A 26,436-nucleotide genomic window follows, 5' to 3' on the forward strand; every position below is an offset into this window, starting at 1 on the left:
AATAAAATTTTCCACTCTGATGTCAAGGACAACTTTTCACTGGTTGACTTGATGTAACAATCACTAAAGACTAGTATTTATTTCTATTTTTCAAAACACACTAAAGTTGCTTTTTACGCGGGGGATACGTGCCGCGTAAAAAAACTCGTAAATTCCGGAATCCGCGTAAAAAACGTGTAAATTTCAAAATCCGCGTAAAAAACCGCGTAAATTTCGGAATCCACGTAAAAAAAAGCCGCGTAAAAAGCGACCTTAGTGTACCATTTTTTTACTTCAAAAATTTTGAAGAGCTTGCCCCCCCCCCCTATTTGAAATTCTGGCTACGCCCATGTGTGGCTACAAGGAATGAAGTGACCGCCATCTGTGGAGGTCTGCTTCGCGACTTGCGCAATTTATTGGTGCGCACAAAAAGCACCCACTGCAGACGACGAGGGCGGTTCGTATCGCGAAAAAATTTGACTGCGTCAATAATGATATTCAAATGTCATCGCTGTCATTAATTCAGACGCTGATTTGTCTCAAACCCTCGGAAAAATGAGTTTCGTTCGGTCAAGAGTCGCGGACGCATGTTCATTCATAAAGCCGCTTTTGAAATAAGAGAGTGAAAATATAATACAATGAAGTAAAGATTACAAGGAAGGAACCGCGTTGTCCTCGAGGTTGAATGGTTTGCGGTGCGATCAAGGGCAAGGAGGAGATTGCCGAGTCACATATTTTACGAATTCATATTTTTGCGGCGAAGTGTTTGTGAAAGAGAACAACGGGGATGTGATGCACCTGTTGGCGACCGCGCTGCGTCCTCCTCTTTATCATCCAGCCACGCGAGGATGCTCAACCGGAATACGAGCCTGTTTTTGATAAACCAAATTGTATACAGTGGAGAGCCTTGCAATTTTATAAACAAGAGCGTTCCGAAATCACCTGCGGTGCCGACTAAATTACTGCAGCGTACATGCAGTGCACGATATGGCGAATCGGCTCATGCGATCGAATCAAGAAAATCGTTTAAACGGCTGACGATTTTACGTGATTTTTATTCTCTGTACAACCAACCAAGAAGCAGCACGTTTTGTCCCCCAGAGAGTCTAGCTTTCGCCCACTGTGTGGAAGTTGCACACGGAAGATGCACTCCCGTTTCAGGCGTACAATAAAACCTGCGGCTGGACAGCGGGACCACGATATCACCTAGCAAATGTCTGTAATTTAGGTTCGGTTTACCCTATAATAAAGCAGCCCGCTGATTGTGCCGCGTTCAATGGTAAAGCATCGACTACCGCTGCTGTTATTACATTGTTCACTCGCCCTGAAACGTCAGGTTTGCGCTTTGCGGCCGCCTCTCCTTGGATTTGAAATTCGTCCATTATCCGTTTGGTGTACGGTGCAAAACATTCCAGAGTATGTTTACTAAAAATGCTTTCATGTGCGTAGGAAAATACGCAAAATATCTGATTCCAATATCAGTCCATGTACTCCAAATAATATTAGTTCTACCTAAAATAAGATTATAGTGCAACCTACTAGCGTAAACAACATGACGGCGGGACGGTTCAGTTGATGCTCCCAAGACGCGTCGGCGCAAACCAGCCATCGTTTTCCCCCACGCAGCAGAAAATCACTTTGAAGATCGGGGTGATTTTATTGCTGCCCAGGACGGCAAATTAACATGCACAGATCTCGTTTGAAGTTCGGGCTAGTTGCAGTCACCTGAATCAAGATCACAAACATGTGTGCGGTACGGCACGGTGCGGTACGCGGACACATCAGAACAGAACACCTTCCACCGCGCACAGTGGGGTGACGTCATGCAAGCGCTGCTAACATAAATGGTTTCTAGGTAATTTGGGGTTATCATATCACGGATCCACATTTTCCGCTGTGCACCCAGAATTTAGCAAATGAATTGAAGAAAATTATTTGCAAATGATAGGTAAATATCATTGATAGTGTTTCCGAAATCCGAACACATTTCAAACTTCGAACACTTTTATTATATCGAGGCAAAAAAAAAATTGGCCTACAACTAAAATTCTTGTGATTATTATTTATTAAGAAATAAAATCGAACGACATAAAATTGTAGGAATATCACAAACAATAAAACACCAACCAAACCTAATATGAGCTGTATCTTCTCTACACGCCTGTTGATTTTCTGCATGGGACCCTAAGAAGTAAAATTTTACACAACCGAAGAAGAAACCTTTCAATGATTGAAATAGTTTTTTCTCCTCGATGGCCAGTAATTCCCCACCGTGCATCACAGTATCTCCCAGTTGTAGCATCAGAATCGCACTGGAATCGTTGCCGGCTTGCCGTCAAAAGTGTGGCGGAGTGTCATCGCATGCCGCTGCTGGCTGTTGCGGAAAACTTGAAAGAAATGACGGATAAATACGTTTTTGCTATTTTCTCTTTGATCTGTGTGAGCAGCAGCAGCAGAAAACTAGCCAAACATGCGCAATGTCCGCTTGTGGCATCCCGTGGAGAGCTCTACTTTCTGGTCGGTTAGGCCGTAATTATAAGTAACTTTGCCACGGTTTTTCCCTTCGGGAATTAAAGGTGCGATTGAACTCGGGTAGGCCAATGTACCTTGCGCGACGAAAGTGCGAAGAGTTTGATCAAAGCTGTAAACCATACGCGGCGTCATTTAAACTCGCCCCGTGACATCCAGCCTGATGGATGCTCAGCGTTAGCACGAGGAAACGACAGGCCAAAAGGCGGAAAGCTAACCTGACAGCTCTTAATTAGAGGAGAAAATGATTCAAGTGGTAATTTAATTGCTGGCAGCAAAAATGTGGGCTATTAAAATGCGATTAATTTAAACAAAATATATCAGAGCAAAAATTTTACTGATATTATACGTGAGCGACAAGCCTATAGCGCTAGAAATAATAGAACTTTGAATCACAGGCCACGGATTCCGTCTTCCTTCCTGTAAAAAAAAACACGCGCGGTTGCTGCTACCGCGCGGCAGCCTGGTGCTGAATTTTCAGCCGCTCGCTACGCGTGTCTATGCATTGAGTGCGCCACGCCACCACTCGATTGACCACGTTCGGCTGGATGATGAACGAGCCCTTCCCCGGCGTTAACGAGCATCGTGTTGAAGAAAACTTCAAAGACTGTGCCGCCGCCGTCGCCGCCAAAGCCGCCAGCCGCAAAACGAATTTGATAGGCTCAGCTGAAAGAGGCGCGATACCGCCACCATCACTTATTATTAAATTATGTATAATTTCAGATACAGTTTACTATTATTATTGTATCATTAATGATATTTCTTCTCCCATTTTGCGCTCGTTTGCTCCGGTTGCTGCCGACTGGTTGTGGTTGCCGCCGCCGTAGCCGCTTTAGCTGCCAGCCGACTACTGGCTGGCGATGCTGGTTTGCGGCTGCGGTTACGATGTTGTTGTTGCTGTTGTTGATGGTGTTGTTGCTATTGTTTCCATTTCGCTGTTGCCCTGTTGCCTACCAGAGATTCCTCCCTCTGGACAATCATCACACTGCCCTGGCATCGTTTTATTTTGACTCTGTGGCATGCGTTACACGATGACGTACCTGGTTAGTGTTTGATGCGCACGGAAAGGAAAACGCCATCATTAGTAACAGGTTGAGCCAAATTGCGCCATAAAGAGTTTGTGTTTCTCTTAGAAGAGTCTTCGATGTGCTTTGCCAATTTTGAATAACATGGAAGATATTACTTTGCAATTGAATATCGCGTCAGGATCGATTCCTGTTTTCTGTACTGTTTGCTTTCAATTTTAAGCTCGCCGTGGTCTAAAATTTAAATAGTCATTCTTATTGGAAACATTTTTGTAAAGTAAAAAGCAAAGCCTTGGTACTACATTTCGATTCGGAACTTGACCTTCTGTTTTTTTATTCACAGACTTCGCAGCCAACTGTTTAGTGTACAGGACAATTGGGGGGCTAGCGCTACGATCCTACTGACACCAATAGTCTCTCCCGAGCTGAGACTCGAACCTACGACAACTGGCTCGTTAGGTCAGCATCGTACCTCAAGACCAGCTGAGAGATAGATTTTCGTAAAGTACATTACCATAATCGAATAGGGGAACAGATTTTGCTAGTTGTAACCGGATGGCCTGAGGAGTGAAATATCGCAGTGTAACTAATGATTGTATTGACCCGTACACCTTTTACACACCACGGAGATTTGCACATCCCACTTCAAATGAAAAAACTGTCTTTTTTATGGGCACTTTGGGCATTTTTTATGCGCACCGACGAAACTACCCATGCAGCATTAATCATAGTAACCCAGTGAGTCAGCAGAAATAAATTGACAGCTCTATCAGTCGAACTCCAACCGTGATGGCAAAAACAATGAAGCTACTCCGGTCAGAGATGCGTTCATTGAACGGTATCTCGCCGCGTCGCAAACTGATATCGTGCGGCACTTCGTGGACGCCGGATACGCTCGTTCCGGCATCTACAACATCTTGGCACTATCGGGCAACAATCATAGCATCGAATGAAAGCCCAGTTCCGCACGGCTGACGACGACAAGAAGCTCCAAAAGATGCTGAAGAGGAAGACCGAGGCAAGAGCCGCTGCGTGCGCTTGGTCGGGAGGTCGGTGCAACCGGCCAAACAGTGAAAAAGTACATGGCCATGCTTGCCATACCTGTCAGGAAGCAGCAGTGCCGTCCACTGGTTTCGGAACTAGTGGCAGCGGCTAAATGAAATGGTCAAGCCGATTTTCCCGGTGATTCGCGACATAGTGATGGATGGCGAGATCTATCTCACCGTGGATGGCAACGACTGGCAGGGCACTTCGTATTTTACTTCCCCCACGAAGGAAATGAGATCCGGTTCCTTTCAAAAGTCAAGTTAACCAAGAAGGTGCTGCTGTGGCTGACAATCAGCGAGAAGGGGATGCCAAAGCCGCTGTTCTTTCGCTCTAGACTGCCTATCGGAAGTTGCATCGTTCATGAGGAAATAACATAAGGGTGAAGACGCGTGTTTTGGTCAGATGGAGCGACTGAGTATCGATGTTGTACCCGAGTCGGGGAACTCGCCCAACTTCCGCAGCGTCCGCAACGTCCCATCTAGAATTTCTGAGCCAACCTGAAGCGTAAGATCTACTTTAACAATTTGTTCGCGAAAATTGAGGAGGAATTAATAAATAAAACAAAGAAAGAACTCAAAAATATGGCCATATGAATGTTTTCGTCTGCCATGACCAATTTTCCGGTTAAATGCCGGAAAGCCGCTTGCAAGGGCGTAGAATACTTTTGCAAGTAAGCTAGTATTTCCATGGGAAATTTAGCAAAGCAAAGCAAAGCCTTGGTGCTATATTCCTAGTCGGAACTCGACCTTCTGTATATTTATACCCAAACTTCGCAGCTGACCGTTTAGTGTACAGGACAATTGCAGGACTAGTGATACGATCCTACTGACACTAACAGTTCCTCCCGAGCTGAGATTCGAATCTACGACAACTGGCTTGTTAGGCTAGCATTGTACCTCGAGACCATCTGGTAGACCCATGAGAAATTTATCAAACTCAATAATCTGTTTTAGTTTTTTATAATCATCCGAAAAAGTTCATTTTATAATGCAAATATTATGTAAATGTTATGTCAGTTCTAGAGCACTCGCAGGAAATACAATCAACCAGCATTTCTTCTTGAAATAGCCTGCAGAACAAAAACAAATTTAGTATCGTCAATCGTGTAGTCACCGTCAAGTCTGGAAGATACATCCTTGAAACCGAGCCGTTTAATATTACACCAAAACTTCTTTGCCGACAGCTCGGAACATATGTGGGAAGAGAAAAAGCCTTGCTTAGACCTTCCTATCTCACGATTTACCATGTTGCTTGAATAGATATCGAGTTCTGAAGAAATTTGTGTTTTATCTGTATGGTAGTCTTTCTTTGAGAGGGCAGAGGAGAGTCGAACCACCATAGAAACATTTCTTGCCCCCAAAAACATCCACAGACCCAATTTAGTTTCACTTACTAGATTAGTTCTCCAATTATGCAGAAGTTTGTGTTATCCCTTTCAGACGGGGAAGGGGTTTAGAACCATCATACAAAACCTTCTCTGGCCCCAAAAACCCCTACATACCGTTTCGATTCGAACTTCGAACACTTTAAAATAAACAGTAGATAATTATAACTGGTGTAATTAGAGATTATGACTATTATATACCGTTACGTTCCTTGGAATGTCCTTCACCTAGTGATGTGTAGTTTTTCAATGTAGGACCCCTCGCAGAAAATTAGTAGGCATTGAACAAAATAACAGTTAGTGTTTAGTTGTTTCCACACTCCCTCCTATCGAAATTGTTCATAAGTGTTCGTAATTTAAATCGAAATCGAGGAATAAATCTGTCTCGTTTTCATATACACTGAATTCTTTTTTTATGCGGGTAATGCATCCGCAAAAAAAATCGCATAATGCGAGATCGCGTAATTTTGATCAAATCGTGTTATTCTAAGTAACTATTACCCTTTACTTTAGGTTTTATCCAAAAATTTATTTTTAAGTAACATCACATAAAACGACAGAAGGCATGGCATTGTTTGTGACTATTCAGTGTCGCTCATTCGTTGTGCAAGAGGTTATCCAGACAGAAGCTGAATCGGCAAATTGAATAAAAAAATATTTATATCGTTCACAAATTTTGAGTAAAAATCACTTATTTTTTAAAAAGTCTATTGTTATGCGTAATTGGGCAGTTATTCAGTTTAAGAGTCGCTCCATTTTTTTACAGAAATGCGCCAAGTCTATTCTTTTTGGAGTTATTTGGAGCGTGCATGCTTAAATAGGCATAACTAGGAGTAGTGTGGTATTCTCAGGCTCCCCACCACGTACTCTTCCTTCAATCAGAATTCTACAGTACCCCTGTAGACTCTCCTTCTAACAAAAATGAGTTCCTATTATAATAAACTGGTGTGAGTAACGTATGAAAGTTCTCTCCAGGGAGTTGTAATTAGGTGATATTGTTAGGATGCACAGAGGGCTCGGTATAGTAGAGCAGTAAGCTTGAAACGGAAAGGTAAAACTTACACACAAGCACGGATATGAATGATAAGCCTATCACTTACTTCAATAGTGATACTGCCAATAATATGAAGTGCGGAGTACAGAAAATACCTGGGCAATATCACAATAGATCTAATCGGCACTGGGCACTAAAAGGTTAAGTGTTCGAAATTTAACGCAGTACGGCACAAATTTTTCACATTTATCAGTTTAGTAATTCCCAAGTCTCAGAGGAACTCTTCATGACAGACAGAAATCAATTTCTCAATTTAGATTCAAAAGAAACCTTAACAGACGGTTTCTGCCAAAAAGGGTAATCATTAGGGTGGGGCCCAGTGATCACTTTTCCAGAATCATATATATATATTTGTTCCATTCGGGCCCCCATCAATCCTAAACTTATCGGAAGTCGATTAATTCTGTGTCCGCTTGGTGCATTGTATTTACTTCAAATACTCTTCCGATGAACGAATTAAAGAATTAGAAGACCTGTTATTGTCGTTTAACACGAAGTAGTCACTTCAAAGGAATCAGAATAAAATAAATGTGATTTACAGATTAACTAATACAAGAAGCTTTTGAGAAGAATGAACTATTCGCAATAGTGTCACAATTCAATGTTATAATAACTCCTCTGCCCTTTCATTATGCAGACAAAAATATCAAAACAAATTATGTATCGGTTCATCTTTTAACAGATTTTTTAGCGATCGTTGGCAATTATAAACACAGAATATAGAAACATCTTTTTTGTTAAAATTTATGAAGCAGAGATTTTTGATACGAATATATCGCAAAAACAATGATATTTTTAACCTTTGAAATATCATGAAGCAAAATGAAAACAAAGGTTTTTGTAAGTCTTTAACTTTGAATATGAGTGTAAAAAATGAGTAGAGTTTTATGACTAGAAATAGCTTTCTATGTCCAGTTTAATAAAAGTTGACATTGAGAATTTCAGAAAAATGTTCAAGCTTGATTCGGACATCAAATTGACTTGGAAATAACAGAAACGCAGTTTTCACAGGAAGCAAAGTTTCGTTTTCTGTCGCCCCATTTTAACGATTCCCAAAAAATAGAGTGAAAAAGGTTAATCAAAAACATAACTAATTTTTTACTCTTTTAATCCGAATCAACCGACAGATCAACAAAGGATTCGTGCTCTGCACGCCAATTCAAAGCAACTCTGTGTTTGTTTTCCTGTTCGTTCGTAACAAACAAACCCCGTCACCCTCGGGGTATAGGTTAAAGACCGCGCACTACATCAAAGCGCCAACCAGCCAGCCAGCATTCCTGTGAATTTTAATAAGAAACCAAACTGCACTGCAACTCACCATCAACATGCCGCCACATGCATTACGTTTCATCTTGCAGAGAGACAGTTTTTCGCTTGCCGACGATGCCAAGAAACCAAAACACTGCCTCTTCTCCTTTGTCTCCGTCTCCTGCACCAGCTCCAGTGCAACGCGGCTCGAAACCACTCTCGTGTTTTCTACCGCGAGAGAGCACTGCAAACGGACGGACTTTCTCGCGTGCTCGCCAATCGTTTGAACTGTGCCTGCTACTTGGCTTTTTTCTTCCTTTGAAGTCGAGCTACTTTTTATTGAAGTAACATTTAATTTTCCTTTCGGAAAAACTCACTTTGATCCAGTTAAATTTACTTCTGGTACTGCTGCCACTGCTACTACGGCTCCGATCAACGCCGACGTAGCAAGCCATGCACTTTGCTTTGATGTCGTTGTTATTGATTAACGGCTCTCGTTAATTTCGAGAATGTTTAAAGAATCACTCCCGGTCTTTTTAAGTATTTTGTTAATAATTATTCTTTCTCTCAAACGCCTAGTAAGACACTCTTCCGGCTCGAACCCAGCGCACTTAAACAATGGCGACTGCTCGAAAACTTTCCCTACTATTGCAACTGTTGCTGTTTCGTCACTTTCATATCCATCGCATTCCAATCGAATTCTTCCCGGCACCACCTGCTCTAGTATGAGCTTCTCGTTCCGAACGCGCACCGGTCAACAAACCATTACCATCGCGAGAAAAGAAGAAAAAAACTGAATCACCACTCTGGACACTTTCTTCGACCGGTTCTCTTGTGTGAAACCAATTTCCTGCCCAGCACGCTGGTGACGTTAATTTTCCATTAAGGCACTCGCGAATGATCCCTCGGAGGAGCAAGCAAGGAATTTTTCCCCGACTTTCATCGGGCACAATGAATTACGTTCACCGAACCAAATTCCCGGCTACTTTCCGGCTATTTTTCCACGGCTCAGAGCTCACTTTACTACTTCTTCCTTTGATCATACTCCGCTCGCAATGCAGATTACGCGGCTTCCTCTGTTTGGAGATCATAAAAAATCTCCCGAAAAATCCGTTCAAGCTTACTGCGAAAGGCGCGGAAGGCATGCGCGCGTAAGACACACTTAATTAATCAAAGCGCGAAAGACCGCGAATAAAGTTTCCTTCTTCTTCTACGCATGTAGGGGCTTTTTCTTCAAGGCGGCAAAACTCTTCCTCACGCATTGTCTTCGACTGGACGTCCGAACGGGGCAAAAAAAAAACAACACCGCAGGTTAATTTGCGTATCAACTGAGCCTCACGCGGTCCACGGTCACGGACGGAATATTTGAAATTCCGCTATTTTTTTGTTTTCTTCTCTGTTTGTCTCTTGCAAGTGCAGAGTTCGGTACCACCGGTGAACACCGAACAAAAACTCTCCAATATGCTTAACCTGTACGACGACGGGCAAAGATCCTCGATCTTCAGCAGAGCGCACCGAAGAACATCTCACTCCGATGACTGATCACTGGAAAGTGATCCGTTGGTTGTTGCGCTATGTTCGATACTGGTCCCAGCATTCGAAATTTCCCATTCTGCTGAGCATCACTTCATACACATACCCACCGGCAATGTGTTGGTTTGGTAGCCGAAGAGAGCAACAGTGAGAAAACTGAACACCATAAACGAATATATCTCACAGATAGAGAGGATTTTCCCGCGCGCTTGAGATGGTATAAGTGATATGGAAGGAAACCTCAGAAAGGAGCACGACGATTCAATGCTCAATTTTTACGTTTTGCTCTTTCAATAGCAACCACCAACCACCCCGCAGACCCCACCCGCTATGCTGCGTTGTTTCTAGATGTTGCTCTGTGATCGTACTCGGCTCGGCAGGTAAAAGTATACGTTGCTCGTAAACATAATTCTTCCGTTTTGCGCTGCACGCCCGCCCCCGCTGTTGTAGCTGCTGCTGCTTGCTGTATATCGCGTAATCTCGTAATCGTCGTCGGGACCTTTGCGGCTTTCTTTGACTCCCTCTCATCTTTACCGCCAATTACACCCTGTTAATAAGTGCGGTGAGATTCTTCAGAGATCGGTACGGCATCCAACGGTAGGGGGAGGAGAAGGAGGACGATGACGACGACGACGACGTGTTGGTCCGGTAGTCGTCAGCATAATTTTCAAGGGTTTTACTGCGGAGGCGTGTCTGTCGGGTAACGCATTGTGAAGGCTGCCAACGGATGGATACGCTACTATGGGTTTGTAATTTCAAGTAGGTTTCGAACTCGACCGTATGCCATACGATCGTATTCCAGGGTTTGATTTTGGTGGTAATTGCAGAAACTACCCGCAGACGATGTTAGGACTGCAATGAAGCAGTGAAACAAAATCGCGTTGCTTGTTTATCGTTTTCGGTGTGAATTGAGCTTTTTTTAAATATCAGTTCCCTGACCTAATATAAACGGACTGGTTATTTGGGTTGAAGTTAATTGTGGAAAAATAAAAAAGTGGAGGCTGGACGATGATGGATGTCTGTCAAAGTTTCGATTTAACCCTCTAGTGCTCAGTGCCGCCTTTAACATAATGTAGTGCATTATTAGATCAATATTGAGCTCTCTAGAGAGGTAAATGCAAAAAAGTAGGTTTTCCCATATGAATTTTCATACAAATTTGAAATGCAATGCGCCAAGCGGAGACAAAACCAATCGACTTCCGGTAAGTTTAGGGTTGTTTGGGGCCCCAAAAAGAACCAAAAAAACTTTGTTCTGGAAAATCGATCACTTTTCCCCACCCTTATGAACATGTTTCTCAAGGTGCTAACGGAATGTATGGGAAAAAATTGACCCTCGAGTTTCGTTTAGCTGTAGGGCTAAAAAGTCCCGTCTTCTCGGCCTCAGCAAAAATAAAGCTTAATCTGACTTACTTGACGATGAAAAAATGCACAGGAAGTAAATAGTTCATGGAATATAGAAATCCAAACATTGTTTTTGACACCAAATGTATTAGAAGTGTTTTATACACACCTAAATTAATCCACCTAGCGGTCAGACAAAGCCTTTCTCATTCAAACTTATTTTTTGTAGGAATAGATTTACATGAACGCTTCAATCCAATGAATGAACTCCTTGTGTTCTAAAATATTGCTGTTGTAATTGAAGTATAAAATGTGACATTTGACGTAATGTTAGTGCTTAAGAATAGCGGAATAAAAGAAATGACTCTTAATTTCGAACAATTTGATCACGGGCGATACCGGGAACGTTCTAATAGTACGATACCATTTATAATTATGTTGAGGCCACATATATTGATCAAAGCAGGTATAGTTTTAGATAGTTTTTGAATTTCTTTTTTTTTTCCATAACTTTTGAGCCACATATCAAATTGTTGTGAAGTTTGTTGTTTGTAAGTTTGAGAGAAAACTCATTCGTATGACACTAGTTATGTTCAAATAAGTCGTATAATCTTTGAAATAATAGACTTTCGTGGTTTTAACAATTTAATACATAACGGTTACTTAAGTTCGAAGATCAAATGGAATGGGACCGTATAAAGCAGTCTAATTTTGAAATCACGTGTTCGATTAAAATTCATCAGTTAACCCTTAAATAGCCATCTGATATCAATATTGTTCAAATCGGTTGTGTAATTTCTGAGATAATGAAGTTTCGTGATTTTCACATTTCGGTACATTAATAACGAAGTTACAGTCCGATTACAGTAAAATTCAATAGGGTGTTATGAGGTTACTAGAATTTTCATTTGACACTTATTTTGTGAAAATCGAGTCAGCCATCTCTGAGAAAAGTAAGTGAGTTCAAGTAGTCTTCGGAATATGTTCCTTTTCATAGCTGGATTTCACATTTTTAAACATAACAGGAAAAGAAATAGCCCGATTGCGAAATAAATCAATAAGCTCTTATGGGGCAACTAGACCTTCTATTTGACTCTGATTTTATGAAAATCGGTTCAGCCATTGCTGAGAAACATGAGTGAGATTAAACAGTATTCAGAAGACGTTTCTTTTCATAACTTGTGAACCACAAGTTCAATCTTTTTAAAATTCAAAAGTTAAGGGTATTTCAGGTAGCCCGTTCATTTGAAACCAATTTTGTTCAAAACGGTTGTGTAGTTTCTGAATTAATGATGTTTCATAATTTTTACTTTTTGATACATAACCTCTAAACTATAAATCCGATTACAATAAAATTAAATAGGGTCTTATGGGACAACAAGACCTTTCATTTGCAATTAATTTCATGAAAATCGATCCAGCTATCTATGAGAAAAAGGAGTGAGAATGAAAAGTTCCACATACACACACACACACATACACATACAGAACATGCTCAGCTCGTCGAGCTGAGTCGAGTGATATATGCCATTCGGCCCTTGGGCCACTTTTATACTTTCGGTTTTGCCAGTGATTGCTATACCTTTCTAGGAGAAAGGCAAAACAGTTACCAATAAAGCAACTAAACCTGAGATTGTTGAAATCAGTCCAAAAAGATTAAATTGAAGAAAAAGTTTCTGAACACGTTTCTTTTCATAACCTTTAAACTACATCGTCGGTTTCGTGCAACACTGGCACAACTCAAAAATCATAGTTTCGAGAAAAACGCGTTTGAAAATTTGCATCTAAAATTAATTTTTCGATTTTCAAGAAAACTTTGGAGTTTAATATTACCTATCCTAATTTAACACTTTAAGGTCTATTATGCACATATTATGAGCACGTTCTCCAAGTTAAAATCTTATTTTTACTAACTTTATGAAGAAATTTCGATTTGTGCAGCGAAAGGCACTTCTACTCATAACTCTGGATTTTTTGGGAATTTTGTAATTTCGTGGGATGAAACTTAACTAGATTTCGCATCGTTTGCCATCAAAAACTCAAAAATGCAAAATTTCGAGCTGTGCCAGTGTTGCACGAAGCCGACGACATGTTCAATTATCATAACATTCGTTAGTTCGGGGTTTTGAAGACATTCCGTACATTTGATACCTATTTTGTTCAAATCGTTCGTATAGTTTCTGAGATAATGGAGTTTCATAACTTTTACGTTTTGATACAAAACAGACAAAGTTACGGCCCGATTATAATGAAATTTCATAGGGTCTTGTCAGGCAACTAGACCTTCCGATTGCAACTTATTTCGTGAAAATCGGTCCATCCATCTCTGAGAAAAGTGGGTGAGTTTAAGCAGTCTAAGAAACATATTTCTTTTCATAGCCTGATTTCACATTATTATACATAACGGACGTAGTTGAAGTCCAATAACACAAAAATTCAATAGTGTTCTATAAGGCAACAAGATCTTCCATATGACACTAAATTTGTTGAAATCGGTCCTGCCATCTCTGAGAAAATTGAGTGAGTTTAAACAGTCCTCGAAACACGTTTCTTTGCGTAACTTTTGAACTACTTGTCCAATCATTATAAAATTATTTCACAAATGGTTCAAAAAACAAGCCCGTTCTTTTGACACCAAATTTGTTCAAATCGGTTGTGTAGTTTCTGAGATAATGAAGTTTAGTGATTTTCACATTTTGATACATAACCTCGAAACTAAAAATCCGGTAACAATAAAATTCAATAGGGTCTTATGGGGCAACTAGACCTTTCATTTGCAATTAGTTTCATGAAAATCGGTCCAGCCATCTCTGGGAAAATCGAGTGAGATTGGGAGACCGTTACATACATACACACACACACATACACACACACATACAGAAAATGCTCAGCTCGTCGAACTAAGTCGACTGATATACGAGATTCGACCCTTTGGAGCACTTTTATACCTTTGGTTTTTTCAGTGATTGCTATACCTTCTAGGAGAAAGGCAACGTAGAGATCTGGTGTTATCTTAAAAAATTGTTTTCAAAAAATAAAAATGGGCTTCATAAGACTAAAATATCGTTGTGCTGGAAAGAGACTGCTGGCACCGTCTATTGATAAATAGCGAAAACTTTTTTCTCTGTGAGGTATCATCACTGCGACCAAAAACATTTGCTGTGTTGTGATATTGCCCAGATGTTTTCTGCACTCCGCACTTCATATTATTGGAAGGATCACTATTGAAGTATGTGATATGCTTATCGTTTTTATATCCGTGTTTATGTGTGAGGTTTCACCCGTACATTTTAAGCTTACCTGCTCTACTAGATTGAGTTTCTTTCCATTCTACCAATATCGCCAAGTTATAATTTCCAGGAAAGAGACTGCACCTTACGTTCCTCTCTGGCCATTTTAAGAAGAACTTATTATGACAAGAGAAAGTAGTCTTTTCGAAACCTCATTCCTCGTTCACTGGAAAGGAATAGGTAATATTCTTTTGGTTTATTATAAGAAGGGGTTCAATCGAAGGAGTCTTATAGAAATCTCGTTTCTCCTGCCAACATTGCGTCACAATCATCCATGATCCATGAAAAAGCTTCTACTGGTAAATCTCTGGTCAGTTTTATTATAAGATGGATGACACCCCGTTAAGCATACAGACGCAAGGCATAGCTACGCTAAGTTTATTGGATATACTTATGAACGCAAGTATATTGGATATACTTATGAACGCAAGGCCGAATGGACGCGAGGCCGAATAGACATGGGGCGAAATATTATTGTCGTCATCAACATCAGCGGAGGTACATAAAACATGGGACATTTGCCCTGACAGCCCTCTTTTTGCTATATGTCGCACCAAAGAGTCGATAAAAAAGTAATAATCTTGAGGCCTTCATCTACTTCGGTGTTCAAGCAAATGTGTCCGTACTCGCTACAGCAGATCGTTCTTACTTAACTAAGCTAAAGAAATTATGTTTGAGTAGACCTAGCAAACCAGCAGATCAGTTGTTTGTGTGCAAGAGGCCGGTGCTTCCGACGGCGGATTTGTGGTCGACTCGGACTACGAAAAGCACGGCGCATTTGTGCAGCCTCGCTTCCTTGCTCTCTATTATGCGTCTCTGTCGCATGATTTTAAAAGAAAATATACCAAACTGAAACTGTGGGAATATATTTCTGTGGGAATAAATTTACACTTGAATGAGCATTAGAAATCTGAATTTAATTTCTTAATTCATTGAATGACGCTTGTTGTTAATCATCAAACGTGCGTCATATTTTTCAATAGACACTCTGATGCGACATGGATGTTCCGAATCCGGAAAACATTGTCACGATAGTTGGATCTCAGGTAATCATTTAGAACCGCATTGGTCCTTGCGTCTATTTGGCCTTGCGTCTATTTGGCCCCGTGTTTTTTCGGCCTCGCATCCATTTGACCTCGCGTCTATTACGCGTTGGATTCATTATGCCTCGCGTCTGTATGTCAAGCATACTATGCCTTACATCTATGCGTCGTGTTCCGTTCCCACAAGAAAGACTTGTATTTTAAATAATCAAATTTTCAATTATATTCATGAACCAGGACCAAAGTTAAGACCAAAGGGAAGACTAAAACGTTTTACTGTTTTTCCTGGTTTCTTCATGACCGAACAACCATCATTCATATTTTGCCTGAAAAGTCCATACCAAATATATCAAACATTTGCCTGAAAGAATTGGACACTCCAGTTTCTAAGGAAATAAAGCATGAGATGGAATCGTGGATTTGGAAGCATTTTAAAGATCAAACAACAGAGGTGATTCAGCGAACTTAAGCAAAGTTTGACAGAAAGATATTGCATTAATTGGACTTAACGAAAAATTGTCACTGGATTCGAAGCGATTGTTTGACGGCATAAAAACCCTTTTCTCTTAATATTTGCAGCAAAAATCGATCGCGAATTTTTGATGGAAACTTGAATATGTTGTGTTTTTCAAATTCGTTTTCCATGCGAATTGATAATGAAATTATAAACGATTTTTGTAACCTTTTTTTAATTAACTTTATTTTTTATCTCATATTTGCTAGGAACTTTTTTCTCATTCCCGGGTCCCGGGAATTCCCGAGAAATTAGACATTTCACTCCCATTTTCCGGGATTACAAACTCTATCCAGCTTCCCACGAGCGGTAATGACGCTACTGCGATTGAAAATTACCCGACCTACAGAAAACGTCAAAATGGATAGTAGCCCCTTTTGCCTCACCAACCTATAGTGGCCAGAATGGATAAGATGTTTCCCAAATTTTCGCTTAAATTGTGTATATAGGTTAGTTTACCCCATTCACACTTCGCGGTGATTTTTCTATATTGTTGGCTTCCTGTGTTGAGACCAATGATTTTTGATTGAAAGCGAAAGTTAACAGCGTCACAATTGCCTGATGATTTTCAATTGAAAATATTTTCTATCCCCTCTCTATAATATAATGTGTTACAGAATTTTCAGTGAGGTAAGATTTAACGAAAATCCATGCTTTGGTAATTTTAATATTATTTTTGTTTTAGACAACATACATCTCTAATTTTAACATAATTTATGTAAAAAAGCATGGTCTTACGAATGGAATAATAAAATTTGAGGTAGGTGGGTGGGCACCTATTCAAAAATTAATTTTTCTGAAAGAAAACAATATGGCGGCCAAATCCAAAATGGCGACTATTCGCTTTGATATTTGCAAAAGACGGCTAAATCTTTTCCCTTTCTAATGATCTGTTGGTTTAAGTAATTTCAAGAGATATTCAGGAGTAAGAGCAATTGTGGTGAGCCAAGTTTTGAAGTAAAACGAAAAATTTTTTACTTTAAGAACCAAAAAAACTACTCTTTTAAAAATCTTCACTTTTCAAAAACTTGAAAATTTGAGTCGTTTATTCGATTATCTTTACGCATCAAATTGAAGATACACTGGATTCTCTTTGATTGATGCGTGCGCGCAAAAAAAAAGAATCGCGTAAAAAATATCGCGTAATTTTGAACAAATCACGTAAAAAAAATCGCGCAATTTGGAGCAAATCGCGTGAAAAAAGATCACGTCATTACAAAATCTTTCGCTATGTGGTAAGTGTGTGTGTGTATGTGTGTATGTGTGTATGTATGTGTAGGTATGTGTATGTATGTGTATGTATGTGTATGTTTGTGTGTGTGTTACATCCTGGCTTATAAACAATATTTCCCATGTCACATATCACGTAATTTCGAGAAAATCGCGTAATTCCGAGAAAATCGCGTAAAAAAATCGTGTAAAATAAAATCACGTAAAAAAAAGTCCCGTGAAAAAAGAATTCAGTGTAATTAATTTTGGGAGCTCCGTAGCCGCAAGGGTACAGAGCTCGCTTTGGTAAGCAGGTGGTCGTATTCTACAGTACCCCTGTTGACTCTCCTCCTAACGAAAATAAGTCCCAATTATAATAAAACTGGTGTGAGTAACATATAAAAGTTCTCTCCAGGGAATTGTAACTAGGCGATATTGTTAGGATGGACACAGGCTCGGTATAGTAGAGAGCAGTAAGCTTGAAACGGAAAGGTAATTACACACAAGCACTGATATGAATGATAAGCGTATCACTTACTTCAATAGTGTTACTGCCAATAATATGAAGTGCGGAGTACAGAAAACACCTGGGCAATATCACAATAGATCTAAGCTCTGGTCGCAGTGATGAGTCCACACAGAAAAAAAAAAATAATGGACCTTTTAAGGAAAAATATCACACTGTACTTTAAATAACGATAATCATGCAAAAATTATGATGCGAACGATTTTGTTTTGGAATTTTGGAAGGTTTGAGACCCAGGAGATAGAAATTATTTGATTTTTAATGTGACCACCATGCGCCTCCATTGAAAAAGCTACTGAAATGCAGTATCATGACACAAACTGTATATTTCCGTTTTCGAAGATTCAAGTCTCAGAAGATCCTCAGAAAGTGGCCAAGATAAAGAATACTTATTTAAAACTTCACAATAAAGAACAACTGTAGCTGTATGACATACATAAAAATCTTCAAGCTACTTTCTTTTTGCACTTGCCGAATCGCTGAAATAAGCTTCACCCAGAATAAAACAGAATTTTATTGACTTTATTTAGTTATGATTGGCATTGTCAGTAAGATCCGTCAGCTCTTTACACTAGATCTAAGCTCTGGTCGCAGTGATGAGTCCACACAGGAAAAAAAGATCCGCCATTCAGAATGCACAAGTAACCAAGGGCTTAACTCAGGGCAACAAAAAAAGATATTCACAGCAAACAAAATTAGAAAATTCAACGAAATTTTCCGAATTTCATAAAGAAATATGATTCATAAATTTGAATTAATTCTATGTCTAATTTTTCTTTTCTGTAACAAAGTGCTTTAAATTGTTGTTTTTTTTTTTATTTCTACAACTTCCTAGCTAGTGTTGAGCGATATTGTCTTCTTTTTTTTTTTCGGACCCAACAATCTGATCAGAGCCCTTCCAGATCGCTTCATGGATCTAATCCACTTACGGTCTACGGCCCACGAGGGAGTGTCGGAAAAGCAAAAAGCAAACTTCAAAGGTGCCGCCCGCTGCCACCTGCACCTGCGCTCGAAATAGCCTCCTATTAAATCTTTAATATCCCTAAAAGCAAATACTAATTAGATTCGTTCCACGTCGAATCAATTAAGTCATGATTTCCATTAAGGCCCGGCTGGAGTCCCTGGGTTTCATCCCAGGCCCGGTCAGTAAGCCTGGAAGCAAACGTCAGTTTCACGAACAAACGCAGCATCACACAGGTAGGTGTGATGGATAGCGGATTGATCCTTTGCAATCGCTCGTCGTGAAAAGATCGATTCGTTACGTACCGTTAAAGACGATCGCTACCTCCTCACCGGTGCTGTAAAGAAAAAAAAACGAACGGAAAAGAGTAGCAAGTTGCTCCCGAAGGAAAAGCTGGAGCAGTTAGAGCAGTTCCACCACCCGGGTATTTTTGCAGACTGCGACCATCAAAGGCACAAAAGCACAATGGCAAGCGTGCATCGCTAGGTAACACAACCTTCGGACGCAAATTACGTAATTAGTTTCACTCGAAGATGCCGACAAGCGCGCCTTGTCGGAGATCTTTAGTGTCGCCTGTTCTGCTTACTGTCAGAACAGTGATCGATTTTGTTTTGTTTTCGGGCTAGAATTTCTGTTGCTGAGAAGAGAAGAGAAACGTTGGTTCTCGCTGAAACTTACCCACAGTGGAGTCTCCAGAGTTATTAGCTCTTTAAGTTTTTCTCTAACCCCTGGACAGATGACTTGACTTAAAAAGCCGTACCGGTAATGGATCAATGACTGAGTCCTCCGGCGAGAACGGAAAGACAGGTAGGCACACACAGGGATCAGCATTGTGCCAGGTCTGTTTTACAGCGTCAGGTAAGCAAAGAGAAGAGAGGCAGGGTCAATCTTCTTTTGAGCCTCTTTCTGTGTTTGGTTTTGTGCCGTCCAGACCGAACCCAGTCGAAGGCAAAGGTGAGCTAATATGTGTACATATATAATCTTAATGTCAGAAACAATTTAGTTACTAAAGCTACCGTTCTACGCAGCGAGAACCGACTCCAGTGGGAAGCGGTTAAAGTGTTTGTACGTGCACTGGAGAAGACGGATTTCACAGTTTAAAGTGAAAACTATGAGAATGATAAACTGTGGAAGCGTTGCTCATGTCGTAGAGTTGCTGGATCAGTGCTTTTAAAAATGATAAAATTGCAAATGTAAGAATCTTTCGGTAACAATATTCACAGCAACATTAGTTCTAAATACTATCTGTGTTCTTTCGGTGTTCCCGGTATTTTTACCGCCTTCGCACCCTAGGTACTCTACAATATTCCGACTCTCCAGCGGCAAGCGATGAACCACGGTGAGACGCAAAACAAAACAGGTCGTTAAATGAAATAGTAATACAGTAGAAATGAGATGGAAAATGTTTTCAACCGTGCTGCGCAGCTCCCTTTCGGTGAGCGGGTGAACATTGTGTCGACGAAAGGAGGAGGAAGGGGGGTAGCAGGCGAACGGCAAGCCGATGATGGGACGACGCTGGTAGGTGGGTTTGGGTCGCATCGCATCGCTTTCGAGGTCCCGGAGTGTGGCGGTGTCTTTTGATATGTCGGCACACTTCAAAAGGTTCCGTTGTTTACATAATAGTGGTCTTTTGATACGGAAACAATAGGCTGACAGGATGAAAGGAGCCGCCCGAGCTCCGTTTGGGTAACAGCTGTAAGAAAAGCGATCGCTCTTATTCTCCAGTGGTTTTCTCCACTCGGGGTTCGATTTGTTAGTTTTTATCTTATTTTTTTTCGTTCGATTCACTCACTACTGGTAATACCCATCTGGCTTTAACGAAGAGATGGATTTTATGCTTTTTACCAGTATTGCATTCAGTTTTTTGCTAGTTGTCAACACCGAGCAGGTCCCGTGATTAGTGCTTGCGAAAAATATAACCTAATCATTACAACTAAATAAAAAAAATATTTATATATTTTGGACGTCCACAATAAAAATCCGGCGTTGTGAAATACTAAAATTGAAAATTATAAATTTACCAGGATTTGCGGTTGTGGACTGGAGCTAAGGCTCTCATCACAATCAGAGCAATTGGCTCGAAAATGTGGAAGGAAGAGTGCCTGGAGAAATATCATTTTCTGTTTATTGGGGTTCACAATTTTTCGATTTACCTTTGAATTGAGAGTGCTAGTGACCAACAGAGAGTCATTACTCTGAAGTGAAACTACGAGAATTCATCAAATGTTTCCAATATTTTTCTGAGAAAAAACAACAAAATATCTGAATTTTTATATATATGAGAAAAAAAAACAAATTATCTGAATTTTTATATTGAAGCATTGTTTGTGCCTTTAACCAATTCCTAGACACAGCTGATTCTGTGAATTCAGAATCTAAATAAAACAAGCGTTTTTATTAATGTTAGCATTTTTTGACTGTTGGCGATCCTTTAATTTTTGCTTGAATCCCTTTGGTCACTACTGTCTCGCATGCAGCTAATATTATTTTCGCCCGTGAAGGGTTATTTTGCTATTTACGTTAGGACAAAACTATTCGAGCTCACCAAGACCGCTAAATGACAAATGGATAAAAATCAACGTCCGACAATCAGGTTAATCTACGAGTGCGCTGAAGTTGGGTAAATTCGGTGAACCTTTTTCTACCGATCAGGTAGCCACATATCCAACCGCTGGCATCAACCCAATTTGTTTGCATGTGTATAGCCAGCAATAAGTTAGCATTAATCTCCTCACTTTCTAGCTCCAAACATAAATTAAATCGTAAAACTAGTAGTTGATTGTATATTCATTAAGCTAGTTTATGCGCTTGATATAGCCGACGCGTTTAAGCTTCTAATGAATGGCGTTCGGAGTTCCTAGGGGCTCGTCTTACATTTATAAAATGAAAAAAAAAAAAAAGAATACGACCGGTAATCTTAACACCCCTGAAGTCCAGCGGAGTCCAACTCAAAGGCACCCGCCATCCATCGGTCGGTTTGCGAGGGCCAGTCAATCCGGGAATATGATGCGGTATGAAGCGATCATCATCGAGACCCACCGTCTGTCTGTTGGTTTATTCCTGTTGATGGTGCGCATGCGCTCTATTGATCATAATGATGATAGTCATAATCTACGATGAGGCGGCATTTCGACTTCTGGTTTTTATCTTCCCGACCCAGCTCGTAAGATTTTTCGCTCTCCTGGCGCAGGAACGGCAGCGCTACAAATCCAGGCCTGGCTCGGAGAGTGAAAGAATGCGCAAACAGGCGAAACACTTACCACTCAACGAGAACATTAGATTTAAATAAAACGTACATTAAAAACGCATTACATTCCAGATTATGAGCGCTTAAAATTTATTTGAAAAAATAAAATAGTTATATATTCCGCCATAATCCCATCCATCAGTGTCAATAAATATGAGATTTGAGTCGGCTTAAATACCCCCGGGTGTAAAGAAAGAACGCATGCCGAAGTGGGATCTCCGTTACCATTCTGTTAGCCGAGGCCAACGTATTCGAGCTCGGTCTTGGCGAGCTACAGAATCAACAAGTTTACATATTTAGCTGTTATGATGTCCAATGGGGGAAATGACATCCTAAGCGAAATTGTTTATGATTTTTTCGTGAAATTGCAATTTTATTTCAAAACTTTCGAGAAATATTATTAATTGAGATATAGAGCTTTGTAGTTCGAATGGAAATAACTAAGATAGGAGTTATTTCATACTTTAACCAAGTGGTGGTCATGAAAGGTCTCAATTCTAGGCTAGCGCTAACAAATGATTTGGGGGCCATCCACATACCACGTGGACAGCTTGGGGGGGAGGGGTAGTGGAATGTCCACGGTCCTTACAAAAAAAAAGAATTTATATGGGCATTTGTCCACGAGGGGGGGCGGCGGGGGTTAATAATCGTTAAAAATCTGTCCACGTGGTATGTGGATGGCCCCTTATAAAAATAAAGTTGGATGTATACAAATAGAATTAACATGGAGGTAAAACTCTTTTGGATTGTCAAAGCAAAGCCTTGGTGTTACATTCCGATTCGGAACTCGACCTTCTGTTTATTATACACAGACTTCGCAGCCAACTGTTAAGTGTACAGGACCATTGCGCGGCTAGCGCTACGATCCTACTAACACTAACAGTCTCTCCCGAGTCAAGATTCAAACCTACGACGACTGGTATGTTAGGCCACCATCGTACCTCGAGACCAGCTGGGAGGAACATCTTTTGGATTGTCACTCTGGGAAAAAAAACTTTAGCTTATAATAGGCATCATTTCAATCGTCAAGGTCTTAACATTCGAGAAAAGTGGAATTTCTAAATACATTAAGATCAAAAACCCAAATGATTTCCACACATTTTTCTTGTCAACGGCCAGGCCTACTGAGTAGCGCAATATAATACAATATAATCTAAGAACGAGGACAATACGTACCAACTGATCCATATGTAAGAAGTGATACATAATTCGTTGGGAGTGGCAAAGCTTAGAAAGTGCACTCCTTTGTTGTCCAACTTGAGTACTTGAGTACTAACTCTAGTCCTAGCATTGTAAGCTTATGGTTATAGCGCCATTACTCGCTCTCTGAAAGAAATATAGATTAGTAAATAGTAATTAAGGTAATGTTTAGTGTTATTGAAAAAGGAAAAAGAATGATTATCACTAACTAGTATTTTATTACAGAAGGATCCCCAAAATCTAGTGTCCACAAATTACTTAAATTATAAAAATCATGCAAACATGAGAGGATGCCAGTCCAAATTCTTAAGCACTTATATAAAAAAATCAAATGAAAAACTATGCTCTAAAACTGGTCTTTGTTCATTATTCCTTGAAAAAAAAAAATTAGCAAGGTACTGACAGTGTCACTTGAAAATTCACGAAAAAATATATAAATATCAATAAATTTTAATTGGTTTAAAGTTCTACTCAGCTGTTCCGTTGTTGAATGCAGTTTCTTCACTGCCATCATCAGCTGGCTAGTACAAACGCACTCATTCCATGTCACATATACACACACTGAACCAAGTAATCATGTAAAAGTTATTGGAAAACATATAAAGTTTTTTTCCATATAGGTTTTCCAATAGCCTTTATGTGCATGTCACTTAGAAACTCACATTACGGTTTTATTTATATTCATTGTAATAATCACATGTTCTGTATGTGTTTTACTGCGATGAGAATTATTGGTTTTATTTGATATACTTCATGTGCTTGTGCATGTAATGTTCGGCCTGGCAGTTTGAAGTGTTGCATTTTTCCGAAATTAAAAGATTAAATATAAGAAATTGAATTTGTCCATTTATTTCAATGATGTTTGAAGAATATTGCAAAAAAATAAATAAACATAATTGTAAATAAAACTTACATTACAAATAAAACTTAAAAACTTAACTCCATTCAACAGAACTTTGCTCCAAACTGTTCTTGAAGTTGTCCAACGAAAATGTTAGGAGCTAATACAGCTGAACTCCACACTCTAAAAAAAAGATTTGATTTATTTTTCACATAATTTTACTAAACTTACGTTGTATAACCTCCAAGGAATGCTTGAAAAACGCCAACTCTTCCTGAAAACTATCTGCAACATTCGCCATCTTGAATACACGGACGAAAAACACATTTTTTCACATCTGAAAATCTCATAACTATTATCTGTCCACGCACATGAAGCGTATTCACATAAAAGCTATCAGGTTGACAAATGAAAAGTATTTCTGCATTCTAACAAATTTCATCTGGTTTTCACACGTAGTTTATCGTGTACACATAACATGAATTAGATTATGAAATAAGTAAAGTTATGTGACGTTTCCAATAACAAATAAATTAATACTTGGTTCAGTGCATAACTAACATTAATAAATAGCGAGTGGCGTAGCACCACTCGATTCAGCAATTTTGTCGATCGATGTTACACATGTGAAAGAGTGACTGTTTCGTAGCATAAACAATACAGCTATACGTAAACTTTGAAATAGGGGAACTGCTCCATTATTCATCTCATTAAGCCGATATTCACGAAGAATGCACGGAATAAACACCAAATGTCCACGAAATCATTGAACAAATTAACAAAATACGCTCACGTGCTTTTATAGAATCGCGCAGTATTGTATATTTAGTAAACTTAGCTGGATTTATCCTGAATTTTGTAAAACAAACCATTTTTCACAACGCTTCCGTATCCATCTTAAAACTTGACTCACTGCTCAATTATTCATCTCACGACGCCCCCATATGCATCTCACTGTTAATCATGAATAAATCACATTATCATGAATGAACGTAGCCGCAACCCGTCGTAGTAGGTTACCTAGATATCCGTTGTAGTTGTTTACGTGCAAAACTGGTAACCTTGGTAACCATTGCAGTGCCGTCGGTTTATATCAATTATGTTGGAATAATTCAACATTTTCAGTATGGTTTTTTCGTATTAACAGAAACTGATTTGGCAACTTTTGATTTTCTGCAACGCAGTGAAAACAGATGAAAATACATACAGTTGAAATTTAGGAATTGTAGAAATTCATCTCATATATTTCTGCTAATTCAAGCTTGTTTTAGGAAATTTGAGGTGAACATTTCCAAGATTAAAGTATTCTTAGTGTAGTGAGTGATTTTGTTTAGTGATTAAAATAAAAAGTGGTTCGCTAATGATGAAAAAAACTTTGGTTATCTGCTGAACGAATCCCGTTGTAGCCGTATAGAACAATGCGCGTATTTTGTTTTCTGAGGTAGGCGATTGAATTGAATGAGTTTTCCAGTGCAGATGCCCGACTATAATATCAAATTTAGAGCTTTGAAGTAGGTTTTTGATGATTCGCCAGCGAAAATATTGACGTCCGTTTCCTACCATGGCTTGCTTCGATCTAGGGATGGGCGATACTTGTATCGATACCAACGGTATCGATACATGGAACCGAAGTATCGAGTATTTCGCCATCGATACTCGTTGCCAGCGATGAGAAGTGGTATACTTTGCCAACGATACCGATACCACCGATGCCCTCTATTGGGGATAGGCGATACCAGTATCGATACCAGCGGTATCGATACTTCGACCAGAAGCATCGAGTATTTTGGCAACGATACTTTCTATACCGATACCACGATACTTGGTATCGTTTTGTGCAAAAGTATTCGGGTTCTCAGGTATCGATACTTCACACAGTATCGCCCATCCCTTCTTCGATCTACACTGCGGGTAATCTAGTACAGTCGTCGTTCGCTAACTGCAACATGTTTACATTGCACTTATCGAATGCCGTTCGATAACTGCAACACTTGACACATGCCAAAATTTAGAGGGGGGTCCGTCACTACCATTTTTGTTCTCAATGCTGTCGAAATTTATTTTTTTAATGGAATAGTGGCAAAAAATAGCAGAAAACTAAAATAGGCAAGCTTTTCGATTAATCAATTTGATAGTCATATTTCCGCATCATAATTTATTGCGTTTTAGTAACTACTTTACAATTCATCACTACAATAGACCATTTCACGAGACGTCTCTGAACTCAAATGAAATTTTGACAGAAAGCTCGGAACCGCTGACATAACGCAAGTAAAAGCAACATCAATGCAGCAGCATCCGCGACACCTGTCAGTTCCTAAAATGGTCTATTTAAAGCTAGGTCACAAAATATTGTTTGTGATCTACTATGCACTGCCTCACTGAGTAGTGAAAACTAGCCAAACAATGCACAAGGAATATTTTTTTTCTCTTATAATAATTACGGAAAGTGAACCACATAACAT

At 39.7% G+C, this 26,436-nt stretch overlaps 1 protein-coding gene across 3 annotated transcripts in view; it reads right to left on the reverse strand.

Annotated features, from left to right (window-relative positions):
* Positions 1-24,134, reverse strand: part of LOC129724759 (palmitoleoyl-protein carboxylesterase NOTUM) — a 46,156-nt gene extending 22,022 nt beyond the window's left edge. The window contains exons 1-2 of one of the 3 annotated variants that reach the window (XM_055679907.1): positions 24,044-24,134; positions 23,107-23,256 (exon numbers count right to left, since the gene is read on the reverse strand). In XM_055679907.1, coding sequence (XP_055535882.1) covers positions 23,107-23,136 — 30 coding nt within the window. In that variant the 5' untranslated portion in view covers positions 23,137-23,256; positions 24,044-24,134. Of the gene's footprint in view, positions 1-8,336; positions 9,836-23,106; positions 23,313-24,043 lie in introns of those variants that run through there. The other 2 variants (XM_055679908.1, XM_055679906.1) reach the window with 2 other exon arrangements.
* Positions 24,135-26,436: the final 2,302 nt, after the last annotated feature.

This window comes from Wyeomyia smithii, chromosome 2 (assembly GCF_029784165.1).
Source record: "Wyeomyia smithii strain HCP4-BCI-WySm-NY-G18 chromosome 2, ASM2978416v1, whole genome shotgun sequence".
NCBI classification, from domain to species: Eukaryota; Metazoa; Arthropoda; class Insecta; order Diptera; family Culicidae; genus Wyeomyia; species Wyeomyia smithii.